The 13732-nt window shown below is 37.0% G+C and overlaps 1 protein-coding gene and 1 long non-coding RNA gene across 3 annotated transcripts in view; one reads left to right on the top strand and one right to left on the bottom strand.

The window, feature by feature from the left end:
* LOC125463612 (lysosomal alpha-glucosidase-like) overlaps positions 1–13732 on the top strand; it is a 44659-nt gene that overhangs the window by 18046 nt on the left and 12881 nt on the right. Inside the window, exons 5-15 of one of the 2 annotated variants that reach the window (XR_007249869.2) lie at positions 1821–1917; positions 2328–2447; positions 2640–2758; positions 4591–4722; positions 6671–6781; positions 7346–7459; positions 8172–8256; positions 8452–8569; positions 9551–9684; positions 11537–11688; positions 12708–12729. Coding sequence is in view for 1 of the 2 variants with exons in the window: in XM_048555102.2 (XP_048411059.1) it covers positions 1821–1917; positions 2328–2447; positions 2640–2758; positions 4591–4722; positions 6671–6781; positions 7346–7459; positions 8172–8256; positions 8452–8569; positions 9551–9684; positions 11537–11688; positions 12708–12856 (1331 nt within the window). In the remaining variant the exon portion in view is untranslated. Of the gene's footprint in view, positions 1–1820; positions 1918–2327; positions 2448–2639; positions 2759–4590; positions 4723–6670; positions 6782–7345; positions 7460–8171; positions 8257–8451; positions 8570–9550; positions 9685–11536; positions 11689–12707; positions 12857–13732 lie in introns of both variants that reach the window. The other variant, XM_048555102.2, reaches the window with a different exon arrangement.
* LOC125463613 (uncharacterized) overlaps positions 1035–13732 on the bottom strand; it is a 31622-nt gene continuing 18924 nt past the window's right edge. The window contains exon 3 of the long non-coding RNA XR_007249870.2: positions 1035–5031. This is a non-coding gene — a long non-coding RNA (uncharacterized LOC125463613). The remainder of the gene's footprint in view (positions 5032–13732) is intronic.

Here is a 13732-nt window from a genome sequence, read left to right as displayed (position 1 = left end):
CCACTTACTGCAGCGAACACAAAGGTAGATAACTGTGGTTATTGGAGATCAACTGTTCCAGCTTCATAAATGGCCTTCCATAGGAAATGTCACAGTCAGAAAGTTCACAAAACAGTGTCCAGTACCATTTACAACTCGGATACTAAAGGACTCTGCATGCAGCAAGACTTCGGCTGGTAAGTGGCAAGCAGCATTCACTGTACCAGGCAATTTTCATCTCCAATAACAGAGAATCCAACCATCTTCTCTTGGCACTGCGTCCACAAATATTCAGTCCTTCCATCACCAAAGCTTGCAAACAGCAGTGTGCATGATGCAAGACATTCACCAATTCTCTTTCAACAGCACCTTCCAAGTTCACTGTCTTGAAGGACAAAAGCGACAGATAAATGGCAACATCAATACCTGCAAGTTCCCCTCGAGCCTTTTAATGTCCTGATTTGGAAATATATCATCATTCCTCTGTCACTGGGTCAATTCTTGGAACTTCTTCCTTTTTTTTTCCCCAGGAGGTAGAGGGAGGGCAAATGTACTGTTGGCCTTTGTCAAAGGGCATAGAGTATAACAAGGAAATTTTACTAAGGCACTAGTCAGACCACAGCTGGAACATTGAAAAGTTTTGGCTGCCTTATCCAAGATGCAGTTGGTGGTGGTCAAGAGAAGATTCTCTCGGTTGTTCTGGTATGGAAGCATTTTTTTTATGAGGAGAGGCTGAATATGCAGGGCTTGTGTGTATATCTTTTGTGTTCATTTATGGGATGTGGGTGTCACCAGTTTGAGCAATTAGGGATGGGAAATAAATGCTGTCCTGAGGGCAGCTGAGCGTCACCATATTGCTGTGGGTCTGGAGTTGCCTGTGGCCAGACCAGGTAAGGATGGCAGCTTTCTTTCCGTAAAGGACATCAGAAAATCAGATGGATTTTTCCTGACAATCAGAAATGGTTTCATGGTCATCATTAGACTCTATTTACAGACTATTATTTAATTCAAATTCCACCATCTGCCGTGGCAGGATTCAAACCCACATCCCCAGAACATTACCTGGATCTCTTGATTAATAGTCTAGCAATTAATACCACTAGGTCATGTGGAGTTGAGAAGATTGACCAGTAGACCTTATTGAAACATAAGATTTTTTTTGGCGGGGGGAGGTTGATAACACCTGGAGAACTTTTTTCTCATTGTGGAGGATTCAAGGACCAGTGAGCATATCTTCTGGGTAAGGGGTCATGCATTTCAAAGTGAAATGTGGAAGATTTTTGTTTTGAGGGTATGAATCTGTGGAATTCTTGATTGCGGAGAAAGGCTGGGTCATGAAATATATTAAAGGCTGAGGTGGATGGATTTTTAATCATTAAAGGAATTGTGGATTATGGGGGAAAAGGCAGGAAAATGGAGTCGAGGATTATCAGAGCAGCCATGATCTTGTCGAATGGTGGAGCAGACTTCATAGGCCAAATGACCTATTTCTGCTCCTCCTGTGTCTTATGGTTTCCCTAACAACAGCATTGTGAGTATTCCTGAAGGAAATTGACTACTGTAATTCAAGGTGGCAGCTCACTGCGACCTCCTGAAGTGTTATTAATGGGCTGTAAATGCTGTCCTGGAACCCACATCCCATGAATGAATAAAAAATAATTCTCTACCATCAACATCCTGAGGGTTACCATTAACTAGAAATTTAATGTGGACAAGCCATACAAAATAAAATTATTATAAAATACCCCACACTCACCCAGTGATTTGCTGCTCCAACAATACTTGAAGTGTTGAAAGTTTTGGATGTAATACTTTGACTAACACTGGCCTATTTGTTGCAGCCAAATGCCAATTTATATGGCTCACACCCTTTCTACATGGTGATGGAAGAGGATGGAAAAGCTCATGGTGTTTTCCTGTTCAACAGTAATGCCAAGGGTAAGAAATTACCTTCCTCTAATATGTAGGACAACTCTATCTGGACCTGTTAAATATCTAAACCTTGTCAGGTGATGAACTGCAAATGAGCATTTTTGTCTGATAAGCTGTACTTAGGATTGTTTTTGGCATATAAAGTTTTTGCTTTTTTTATGAACACTGCAAGATCAGGAAAATGTGTTGGAAATACTTGGGCATTCAGATAGCATCTGTAGGGAGAGAGCTGAGATTCATGTTGCATGTTGTTAACCTTTAATCATATGCCATGCTTGGAAATCACAAGCTCTCTGTATATTAATATTTTTTCATTAGTTCATGGATTGTCATATCAATTCCACTTAAACACGGAACTATATGGTTAATAAGCGTATGCTGGTAAGGTAATTAAAACTTTTTTTTTGTTTATCCAGACGTATTACTTCAGCCAACCCCTGCTCTGACCTGGAGAACAATTGGAGGAATCCTTGATTTTTATGTGTTCTTGGGTCCAGATCCAAAAACAGTGATAAGACAGTACATGGATGTTATTGGTAAGATTGAAACTTGCCGCTGCTTGCTATTTATATTAAACAACATATTGAATTTGTACCGACCAAGGCGAATTTAATTTATGGTGCATACTACATACCATTAATTCTATTTCAGGAAAGGTGATCAAGAAATGGCCTGTGATTGTATGCAATGCCATTGTTTTTTCCTTTTTCTCTAAATAACTCATACAGGTTATCCAATAATGCCACCATATTGGAGTCTGGGATTCCACCTGTGCCGGTGGGGTTACTGGAGTACCAACGTTACTCGGCAAGTTGTTGCAAACATGACCCAAGCAAACATGCCTCAGGTAAATGTTCATTTTGGTTTCAAAGAAAATCTGGTTTTCCAAATTGAACAACTTGATAAAGTATAATCCATAGTGTTGATTAATGATTGAAGAAATGAGCTTCAGCAATCAATCTGATGACAGTTAATTTGCATTAGAAAGTTCATTAATAGAAATTGTTCACAGAAATATTTAGTACATTGCAAGTTTCTCCAAAGCCAAAACAAAATAAAGTTTCTCAATAGTCAGCAGGAGTTACTGATGGAGAAAAGTTTGTTTTTTAAAACTTACTGTTATGAAATAATTAAAAGCAACATAAAGTAAGTATTACTTAATAGGCAAAGAAAACCAAATGGCGCTTTATCAGTAGCTTAATAAAGCCATCAAGGTAAATATTACAACTCTTCACTATGCACTGCATTTTTCTGTAAGGTGTGCAGTATTACAAAGAATAAGTCCCTTTTTATTTCCGACCTTCCAGCAGGCTCATTTCTTCTTCCCAAGTTTTCCTGTTAAACTTGAACCAGGAAACTCTGTTTTAGCAATTGCTTATTCCCCTTCAAGTTTCAAGTCTTCAAGTTTCTGTCTCCTTCTTTGTGTTTGAAAACAAATTCTCAAAGCATACTGCTTTGATTTTTAACACAAAATCATTCTGCTTCCATACAGCAGCAAGTGCATTGTATTAACATATGAAAACTGTCTCTTGATAGTTCAACAGGTTTATGTTTGATGTTGCTATTGGGAAGAGTTTAAAGTAACTCAGCTAAAATACAGGAATTGGGAGAGAACATTAGGGTGTAATACCTGGATGTTAAACATACTTGAGACACATATCACTAAAATAGAAAATAATAAAAGGAATAAGTTAATGGATGGAGTAAGAAAGTAAGTTCTCAAATCTAAATGAGTTGTGCTGCATGTATATGAGTGCGTCAAGTAAGGGTTCTTGTGATGCAGTGGCAGTTTCCATACTTTTTGATCAGGAGAGCTGGGTTCAAGTGTTGCCTGTTCTAGAGGTGTGTCAGAATATTTTTGAACAAGTTGATTTGAAAGTATCTAGATGGTATATAGCCAATAAGTTTGGGTAATTAAAGATAGACTGTTATTGGGGATTATGATGTTGTGGCAATAATGGAGACCTGGCTGAAGGAAGGGCAGAATTTGGCTGTTAAATATTCCATGCTGCAAGGTGTTCAGAAAAGTTAAAGGCAACAAAATGAAGTGCGGTATATTTGGTTAGGAGATCTACAGCATAAAAATGGCACTTTGGCCCTCAGGCCCTCAAGTCTGCACCCGCTAAAAACAAATAGCTAACTATTCTAAACCCACTGCAGTGCTGAAGAAAGTCATAGGTGACCGCATAATTAGCGGAATAAATACCATTCAGTAGAGCCAAGGAATAAAAAGGTTGTAATTACGTTCTCTAAATAACACTCACTATTGGGAGAATGTGGAGGAACAAGATTTCAAGGAAAATGCAGAGAAATGCAAACAAAGTATTTATAATAGGTCACTTTAATTAACCATGTATGTACTGAGATTGTGATCGTGAAAAGTGCAGCGAGGGGTTTTCCGGTTTGTGTTCAGGAGATTTTTCTGTAGTATGTGCCCAGTCTAATGAGAAAGTGAGAACTGCTTAAACCTAGTGCTTGGGAACGAGGTGGGCCAAGATTTCTCTGCAAGGTCAGACGTGCCGAAATGCAATCATCAGCAAATGATGTTCATCACCGTTCGTGATTCAGATATTGAAGCAGTCCGAAAATGCAGATCACAAGATTTGGCTGTTGCAAGCTCTGCTGATTACCAGCATGACACAGAAGTATTTTTTTTTCTAATGATGTACCCTTCTGCAGGATGTGCAGTGGAATGATCTGGATTACATGGACCAGAAAAAGGACTTCACCTACAACTTAGAGTACTTTGAAGATTACCCACAGATGGTGGAAGAATTTCACAAAAAGGGATTGAAATATGTGATGATTTTGGTAAGAGGTGCATGCAAAACATCTATGAATCAAAATGGATTTCAACCATTAGTTCCCATATAACAAACGGAAATGCTCATTTTGACACAAAGTTTGCCAACACTTTAAAATGCAGATAAATTTCTCCATGCCTCCTCATCTATTTCCTTTCATGTCCCACATCCTTATTGTTTTTAAGTTGTATGCAATACAGATTTCTTTTGTAGTATGAGGTAATGAGGCAGTGTGGAACTGACTTGGCGATATTCCATAAGGAGAAAGTCCAGCGTTTTGCACATTCCAGTCCAAACTCTGAGATATCCTGCAGTGCTGGAACAGGGAGAGGAAATTGTTATGCATATCTGCAGTAAATTTATTTGAAAATGGAATTTATTGAACTCAATTAACACCATCAAATATGTATTGTTCATGAAAACCAAATGACAGGTAAGAAGTAATGTCACATGTCTGAGGAAACCAAACAGCTTAACCTTTTGCAAAGCAGAAGATAATCAATCCCATTTGGAATGGAAGGATGCCTCTTTACAACAGAATGTTTTGTTGCAGCTGTAAAGAACGTATTTTATTACATTTGTTTTGTTTTAATTTTGTGATGAAATAAGAGACCTGTCTTAACACTAGTGTATTTTTTTGGAAAGAACTGATGCATGTTTTGAAAAGATAGTAATCTGACTCGTCACAAGTATTATATAAACAACTATTTGAACAAGCAGTAATTGAATTTGCAGATAAATTGGAGCTGAAGGATTTTGGGTACATATGCAGCTGGGTTGCAACAAGATGTCTGTGAAATAGTGGCTGGCTACTGACGGCAAAAGCCTTTTACCAGCCAGCAACTGTAATTGTTGCTTAGGTAACTGAACAGCTTGGGGTTAGGAACAAGGGAGGGATTTGTGTTTTCATCTCCACAGGAGCTCTTTCTCTGTTCTGAGGTCAAAACCCATTTTAAATCTGGAGTAAACCAGTTCATCTTCCCTTCAGTTATTGAAAGCTCTGACTTCTAACTGATAAAGTCAGACCTCTAATAATTAGCCACCTTGTGTCTCTTGCAAACCAGTGGAAATACCTGAAGAAAGATGACTCTTTTATAAAAAGAAGTTCTGACCAGCATAAGGATCATCTCAACTGAGCTTTGCCCCTAACCTTTTTACTGTGTGTGTGTGTGTGTGTGTGAGAGAGAGAAAATTATACCCGTATTATATGCTTATGGTTAATGACTGTGTAAATAATTCTAATTACTTGTAACAAATCCTTGTTAAGTACAAACACCAGATCTATACTTTGAATGAACGTGGTCTGAAAATCAGGTAAGTTGGAGAATATTGTATTGTATGGAGAATATTCAAAATCTTTTCACTTTTGTGACAACTCCAGGAATGGAGATATGTTTGATGTCCAACATGCCAACCCAGTGAGCTGTGAGATAGGATTTTTTCCAATTTTGGGATTTCTTTGAGCAGATTGATTAAAAAATAACCATTTCATGAACTTGAACTGTAAATGTTAGAAATTGCATGACCAGAAAGAATGGCGAAGTGATTATTCAATTTTAAAAATCATTCATGGTGTTTTCATTTTTCAGTCTGTAACTATATAAAACACTGCATAATGACTAGTATTTATTTGTCCTTCCCAAAGATTTCTGGTCTTGAATGTACTAATTTTATTTTGAATACAATTCAATGGGTGCTGGTTGCTGCGTGCTACATCAACCAGGTGGCTTTTTTTTAATGTGAACTGGGAAAGTTAAAAGTTGGCACTTTTTATTCAAACATTGCAGCCTATCTTGCTCTTGCCAAAGTGCATTTCAACTGAGCTATTACCATGCCATGCTAAAACATTTTGTCACCTTGTTTTGAAGTTCAGCTGTACATTTATTAATGGGTCTCTCCAACTTCATTGTACTTAAACATTTTTAATATTGATGGCGTTTTGTTTTCTTCTATAGGATCCAGGTATCAGCAGCACACAGACAGAAGGAACATATAAGCCATATGATGACGGTGTAAAGAGAGATGTTTTCATTAAAAATGAAACTGGCCAACCATTGATAGGAAAGGTCAGTGCAGCTGTGAGAAGTCCGGATTTTGTATTTGAGTCATACACAACTTACTTAAACATCAACTATAAACACTCAAGTACATTAAACAGAACAGTGCTGTTAACTGAAAATGTTTATTCTTTGAGAAGAATGATTCATTTCAAAATCTGCTAGTTCAGTACCTGTAAGTAAGTGAAGGTTAGTTTAAATAGTCTTTATTTTCGTTAGTTATGATTCACACAGTCAAGTGTGGTTTGTTACTTCTGGTGCTGTTAGTTTTAAATGTGTACCTCCCCAACAGTATCACCTCTTTTTAAACTAATCTTATACAAGACAGTCGTAAAGCATCTCTTGAGTTAGAGATTTGTGCTTTTGCAAAAGCTGTTATTTATGAACTATGTGTGAATTTAAATTACACCAGTCACTGTGATGGGATTTGAAGAGCATAAAGCTTGGACCTCTAGATTAGTCATCCACCACTCTCACAAGTTATTTTCCCATCAGGCTAGTTTGAAAACTGGGTGGTTGATGAGTTGAAATCCAAAGGCACATCTTATTTGCATTCTTCTTTATTTTGTTTAGGTTTGGCCTGGACCAACAGCCTTTCCAGATTTTACAAACCCAGACACACATGCATGGTGGTATGAGAATATTAAAGGATTTCATGATAAAGTGTCTTTTGATGGGATATGGATTGTAAGTATGTAAACCAAACTCAAAAAAATTGCCTGTGGTGAAAGGATTGCTAAACCTGCATGAAAGGACTACAAGTGCACCAGGGAGCTACTTTATTTCTCACAACAAAATGTATTCTTAGTCTGGAGTTGCACAATTTTAAATGAGAGATTTCAAATAATTTTGCGGTCATTTGTGCTTTTTATCTTCTCAGAAATTCAAATTTATTGGTTAATTGAAATACTTTCTCTTGTACAGAATTCAGGCTGGACTTCATTTTTACAGTAACATGTAAGTCATTAGCAGCACTGAAAATACCAAATTGCAACAAGTAATTGGGTGCTGTCACGTTACCTGATTGAATCATAACTGAAATATTGAAGAAATATTTGAAAAACAAATGACACTGCTTTCATCATGTGCATGGCACTGCATTCGCCACTTGTAATAATGTCACCCTTGAAAAAACTTTTCTTCCAGGCATGTTCAGCTGTGCATAGCTGAGCTTGATGGGATCGTGAAAAATTATTTTGAATTGAGTATGCATTTCCATTCATTTATATTTAAAATGACAGCCTTTAATATAACCATATTAACCCTATTGTTAGCTGCAGTCCGTAGAAGTGGTTTAAAAAGTGCAGAGGAAGATTCACCTGTCTGTTCATCTCAGTCAGGTCAATGTTCCTTGGTTGTCAATGCTGTAAAAATAAAAAAAATTCTGTTTGTTTCACAGGATATGAATGAACCATCCAATTTTGTTTCTGGAGCAATTAATGGGTGTCCAGATAATAATTTAGAAAATCCTCCTTATGTACCAGGTAAACGATAATTAATAAGCATAATAAGTAATATGCTCTCTTCTCCCAAGCATGTCTGTGCCGTTCCTTTACTACTTTGTTTTGCTTTTTTGCACATAATGATTTATCTGATTTGTTTTGCATTTTTCTTGGCTTTAAATTTTGTGAAGAGACTTTAAGTAGCTCACTATAAATATGATTATTTTCTGTTTGCAGGTGTGACGGGAGGATATCTGAGGTCTAACACAGTGTGTATGTCTGGAAAACAATATCTGTCGACCCATTATAACCTACACAACCTTTATGGGTTGACTGAAGCCATCGCTTCTCATAAGTGAGTGACAATTGAAAGAGCAATTGACACAATTTAGTCATCTGTGTAACACAAGTTTTTTTTGAACACTATTGAGTATCTTTATAAGTTTGCAAAATCAAATCTTTTGAACTCAGTTGCTGTCCAGAATATTGATTTTCTTGTGTGAGCTTTTAGTGAATATTGTCAAGCCAATCCACTGACGCTTGATCCTTCTTTTGGCATTTGTCTACTTTCAGCCTTATTCACTGGATAGTAGTTACATAAAGGAATTTTTGGTGTATAGTTCCAATCTAAGCCTAGGCACTGATGTCAGTTGTAGCACCAGCAAATTATTCTGTTTCAGATCAGCCAGATTAACACAGTCCAATAAACAGTTTCACTGAATCAGCTCCTGATGAGACACTTTGAGTCATTGATGTGCCCCTGATTGAAATTGGCAGCATTCTGGCATTTGTCTAAAAGCCAGACTTAATATGTCATCTCTGGATGTATTTTGGTCACAACATCCGTTGCTATCCAACTGCTATGTTGGTACCCATTGGAAACCTCAGATCTTCCTGTGATATGACTTCAGACGGCCAGGAATTCAGGAATAATCCTCCAGTGCTTCAGCTTTCTCCAAATTGTGACCACAACAGTATCTGTGATATTGTGATTGTTCCATTGGTGCAGTGATAATACTCATTGAGGTTAAGAAAGCCCCACAAATTGTATAGAAGCCCTGACATCGATTGAGCCGTTGGCTATATTTTTTCTTAACAGCAAGTTAGGGAGAGTGAAAGGATACCAAAAGAAGAAAAATTTGTGTATGTTACTACTAATCTCAAGATCATTACTAAATGGCTTATGTAATTTTGATGTAAGGTTGATATATATCATTTAAGACAAATAATTGTTTAATTTGGAAATTAGGTCTGCAGTTGGCAGTGATTAGTAATGATTAGTTGTGCATTTTCAAACAACATTTGTTTTAACATTGCCTCCTTTTTTTGCTCTGAGTGCTTTGATCAAGGTGATTGGAAAACGTCCATTTGTGATTTCAAGATCCACATTTCCCAGTCACGGTCGTTATGCTGGACACTGGACTGGGGATATCGCAAGTGGCTGGAAAGATATGTATTATACCATCCCAGGTATAGAAGTTAGACTAGATTCGGGTTTTGTCATTTATTCTACTCATTCTTTATCTGAGGATACTACTTGACCGGCTCTCAATTTCTGAGGATGTTAATGCTACTTCTGGAGCATTTTATGGTTTTGAAAATGTGTAACTGCTAATCACTATAGTTTTAGATCCCACAACTTTTGTTGAAAGTTGTGGCTTCAAATACTGTTCCTCGAGTTGAACTTGAAAGTTAAGAATGGCACTGCATTATAATAATGAGGGAGACCTGAAAGTGCTTTGTGAGAGCCTTTAGATAAGATGTTAAACTGTTCTGCCTTTTTCTGGATGGACATGAAAGATACAATAGAATATTGTGAAGAGCACAGACTTATTCCCAATGTCTTGGCTAATATCTGTCTCTTAACTGACACCACATAAACAGATTATCTGCTGTTTGTCATGATGTTTGTGGGAACTGGCTGTGTGTAACTAGACCATCAGAAGTATTTAATTGATTCTGAAATAATTTGGACTACCGTTTTTTCCATAAAAGGCACTGTAAATGCAAGTCTTCCTTTCAGTGAATTATGATGAACTGTCGTTAGAGAAACTCCAGACTATTGAGTAGAGCAGTGATTGGATTTAAAAAAAACCAAAGCAGCTCCAGAGACCTTATTAAAAGTAATAAGGTATTATTAACTAAGGTGACCTGGGCAGGGAGTGGGTGGTAAGTAGAAGAGTAATAAAGTTAAATACACTAAATCTGCACAACACATCTAAGGAATTAATAGTTATAAATAAATGGGTTCAGTACTAATTGTCACTGCAGGGACATGGTTACAAGGTGACTCAGGTTGAGTGGGTCCAGCAGCGACATCAGTAAAATTAGTGATGAGCACAGCAGGAATAATATGGTAATTTATAGGTTTTTCGATCTTTGGACCAACTGGAGAATCTAAACTTTTGGGGCATGAAGTAGTAGTCACTGTAAGAATAGACTGAAGTTTAGAAAACATTTTTACTCAACATTGCGAATCATGATTCCTCTATCTGTGAATGCTTAAGTATCAAATATTTTCAAAATTGAGATCGATAGATTTGTGGTTGTAAGAAGATTAAGGAATGAGGTTACTGTGGGAAAGTGGAGTTGACAGAGGATCGGCTAAAATCTCATTAAATAATAAGGCAAGCTTGAATGGCCTGCTGCTTAGCCTTCCTGTGACTAATTGGCAATATGCATGAGAAATTTTGCACTGTCTGAGGGAAGCTCATACTCATTCTTCGAATTCATTCTTTTCTGACATTTAACAGTAAACCTATTATGTTTTAATACATCAGAAAGCATACCACTGTAATATTCAAAAGATTGTGAGCCACAAAGACATTACATCCATTCAAGTGATAAAGAATTGTCACTAGCTACATGGCTGCTTAAATGAAAATTTTGGGGCCAGCTGATTAAAAGTTTTTTGTTTTAAGTTAATGACTTTTGTTCCAACTTTTCTTGTTCTGGGATTTTTCTGTGGAATTCATGGTCAAGCTGCTTCCTCATCTGACAGCCTCTGTTTCGGATTGCACATCAACCACCAGAGCATGCAAAACAGAAGTGTCAGATCAGTTTTTCCTGTTTTCTTTTGATTCCAGCTTCTTGGTCATATCTCCTACTATTCCACACAGAATGACTCTGACTGGACTTAAACCAGAATTTCTATACAATGTAAATTTGAGAGTATGGTGTCATTGTGGAGCAGAAGACTTTAATATAAAGCCTTTTTCTTAAATTTTCAATAGAATAATCATTCTGTTTACTGGTAGCTTTGAAATATGAATTGTGAAATAACAAAACTATGAAACTCTACATTATTTTGTGTATTTCACAGCAATAATGCTGTTTAATATGTTTGGGATCCCCCTTGTTGGAGCTGATGTCTGTGGTTTTCATTGGACCACCACTGAAGAACTCTGTGTGCGCTGGACACAACTTGGATCATTCTACCCCTTTATGCGGAATCACAATGACTGGAAACAGCCGGTTAGTCCTTTAGAGATCACTAAGTACTGACACTGGCTTGTTGAATTACCTATTTTTAGTTGGTTAGTTTTAAATAGTTGTATCTTTTAGAATGCACAGTGTGAAATTAATAGATTAATCATTAGATGTCTAGCTAGTTATAGATCACATGAAAATACTTCTTCAGAGAGTTACCTATTCCATTTCTAAACAGAAAATGATATTAGTTCTGAAGCAAAATTGATCCTGTGTTGTTCTTTCAGTTTGTAACAGTGTTTGAGAGAATGGTGCATGGCTGTGTTGGGGAAGTAGGTGGGAGGAAAGAGGCCACGATTGTGAGGTCAAAAAGGGGATCGGACGCAACTGAGGTCAGGGAGTGGAACAGCAGTCAGTCACATAGGAAACACCAACAGAACAAGTCTTGCACTGGTCAGAGATCGTAGGTCCCAATAATTTACTGATATTAGAACAAAGCATTAGATTGATTAACTTTATGCAAAGGCTTACTGTATACCGTGGGGAAGACACCTTGAGGCAAAAAAACAAAAATTCTAACCTGATGTTGCCCTTTTGTAATGACAAAAGAGCATCCAAGGTTTTAAGATGAGGGTGCAGGAAGCATGCACTGCAAGGTTTTTAGAAAAGTCTTCCATAATAAAGAAAGCAAAATACTTAAAATGCTGAAAACACTAAGTAGATCTGGCACGAAAGAGAGTCAATACTTCAAATTGATATAAATCATCTTCAAAAATTCCATATTAACATAAGCAAAAAAATTAGTCCCAGGCCAACTTCAGTCTTTACCAGGTACTTGTGAGGATTTGCCTAAGGACAGCTGCTGATGATGCTTTGTCCTACTCTTATAGCTCGCTTCTATAATCTGCTTCTGGATCCTTATTGGTTCAGTGGTTTTAAAGGTTGAGACCTAGTAGTAATCCTGTTTATTTCATAATCTCTACAAAACCATCTCTGACGTAAATGGATGTTTTATCTCCAAATGTGAATACTAATTGTAAACTGAATTCATTTTTGTTTTCCAGTCCCAGGAGCCATACGTCTTCAGTGAGTCTGCACAATCAGCAATGCGAAAAGCTCTCTTCATGAGATACATGCTGCTGCCTTTCCTCTACACTCTTTTCCATAAAGCTCACTCAGCTGGACAAATGGTTGTTCGGCCACTGTCATTTGAGTTAGTTATCTTTTTCGGTTTCTATGTGTTTAAGAAAGAAGTCTTCACCATAGTAAGATTGGAAATTAGCTGAACTGATACTAATTCAAGTCTTGTTTTGCCTATGGATTTGTTTTGGATGGTTCAGTACAATTTTTATCCACATTTCAAACTTTGGCCACTGGTTCATTCTAATGCTAAAATTTTGATCAACAGAAATCTTAATGTATGCATATTTGACCACTCCTAATGCCCCTCATGATTTAACAGTCTTCTCTAAAGTGAAATCTTTATACTCTTCCATAACTTTGTCAGATTTTTTTTTGCAAATTGGTGGAGATCTTCTTGAATAATTCATTGGTCTAACATTGTTCATCCAGATTTAAACTGAGGAACTAATATAACTCTGAATCTACAGAGGAAATTAATTACCAAAATGAGAGCACGTGGAACTACAAGTGATCATGATTCATGTCAGTGATGGTTGGGAGGTAGAAGACAGTTGGAATAAGGAATTTGCTTAGAATACAGCAAAAGTACTGTTACCAATTCAGACTACTGCATTTAAGTAAAACTATGTTGGCTATGGAGTGCATGCAACGAAGATTTACCAAGATAATGCCTACTCTCCAAAGTGCAAATTACTAGGAAAGATTACACAAACTAATATTGTTACTTCTTTTCAGCATTGTCAGTGATTTAACTAAAGTTTTTAGGTAGTGGAGGAACAAGTAGGGAGTAAATGGCTGTCCAGGGAGTTTTGGGCAAAGAGATGTTGCTCACATTTTGGAAGCAGACCATTCAAGAGTGAAAATGGGAAATACACATGCTTGCAAAGGAGTATAGAATATATTCAACCACAATCTGTAACCTTATGGCACAGCCCTAATTCTATCA

The sequence above is a fragment of the Stegostoma tigrinum genome, chromosome 22 (genome assembly GCF_030684315.1).
Source record: "Stegostoma tigrinum isolate sSteTig4 chromosome 22, sSteTig4.hap1, whole genome shotgun sequence".
Lineage (NCBI taxonomy): Eukaryota > Metazoa > Chordata > Chondrichthyes > Orectolobiformes > Stegostomatidae > Stegostoma > Stegostoma tigrinum.
This window is presented reverse-complemented; position numbering and strand designations above follow the sequence as displayed.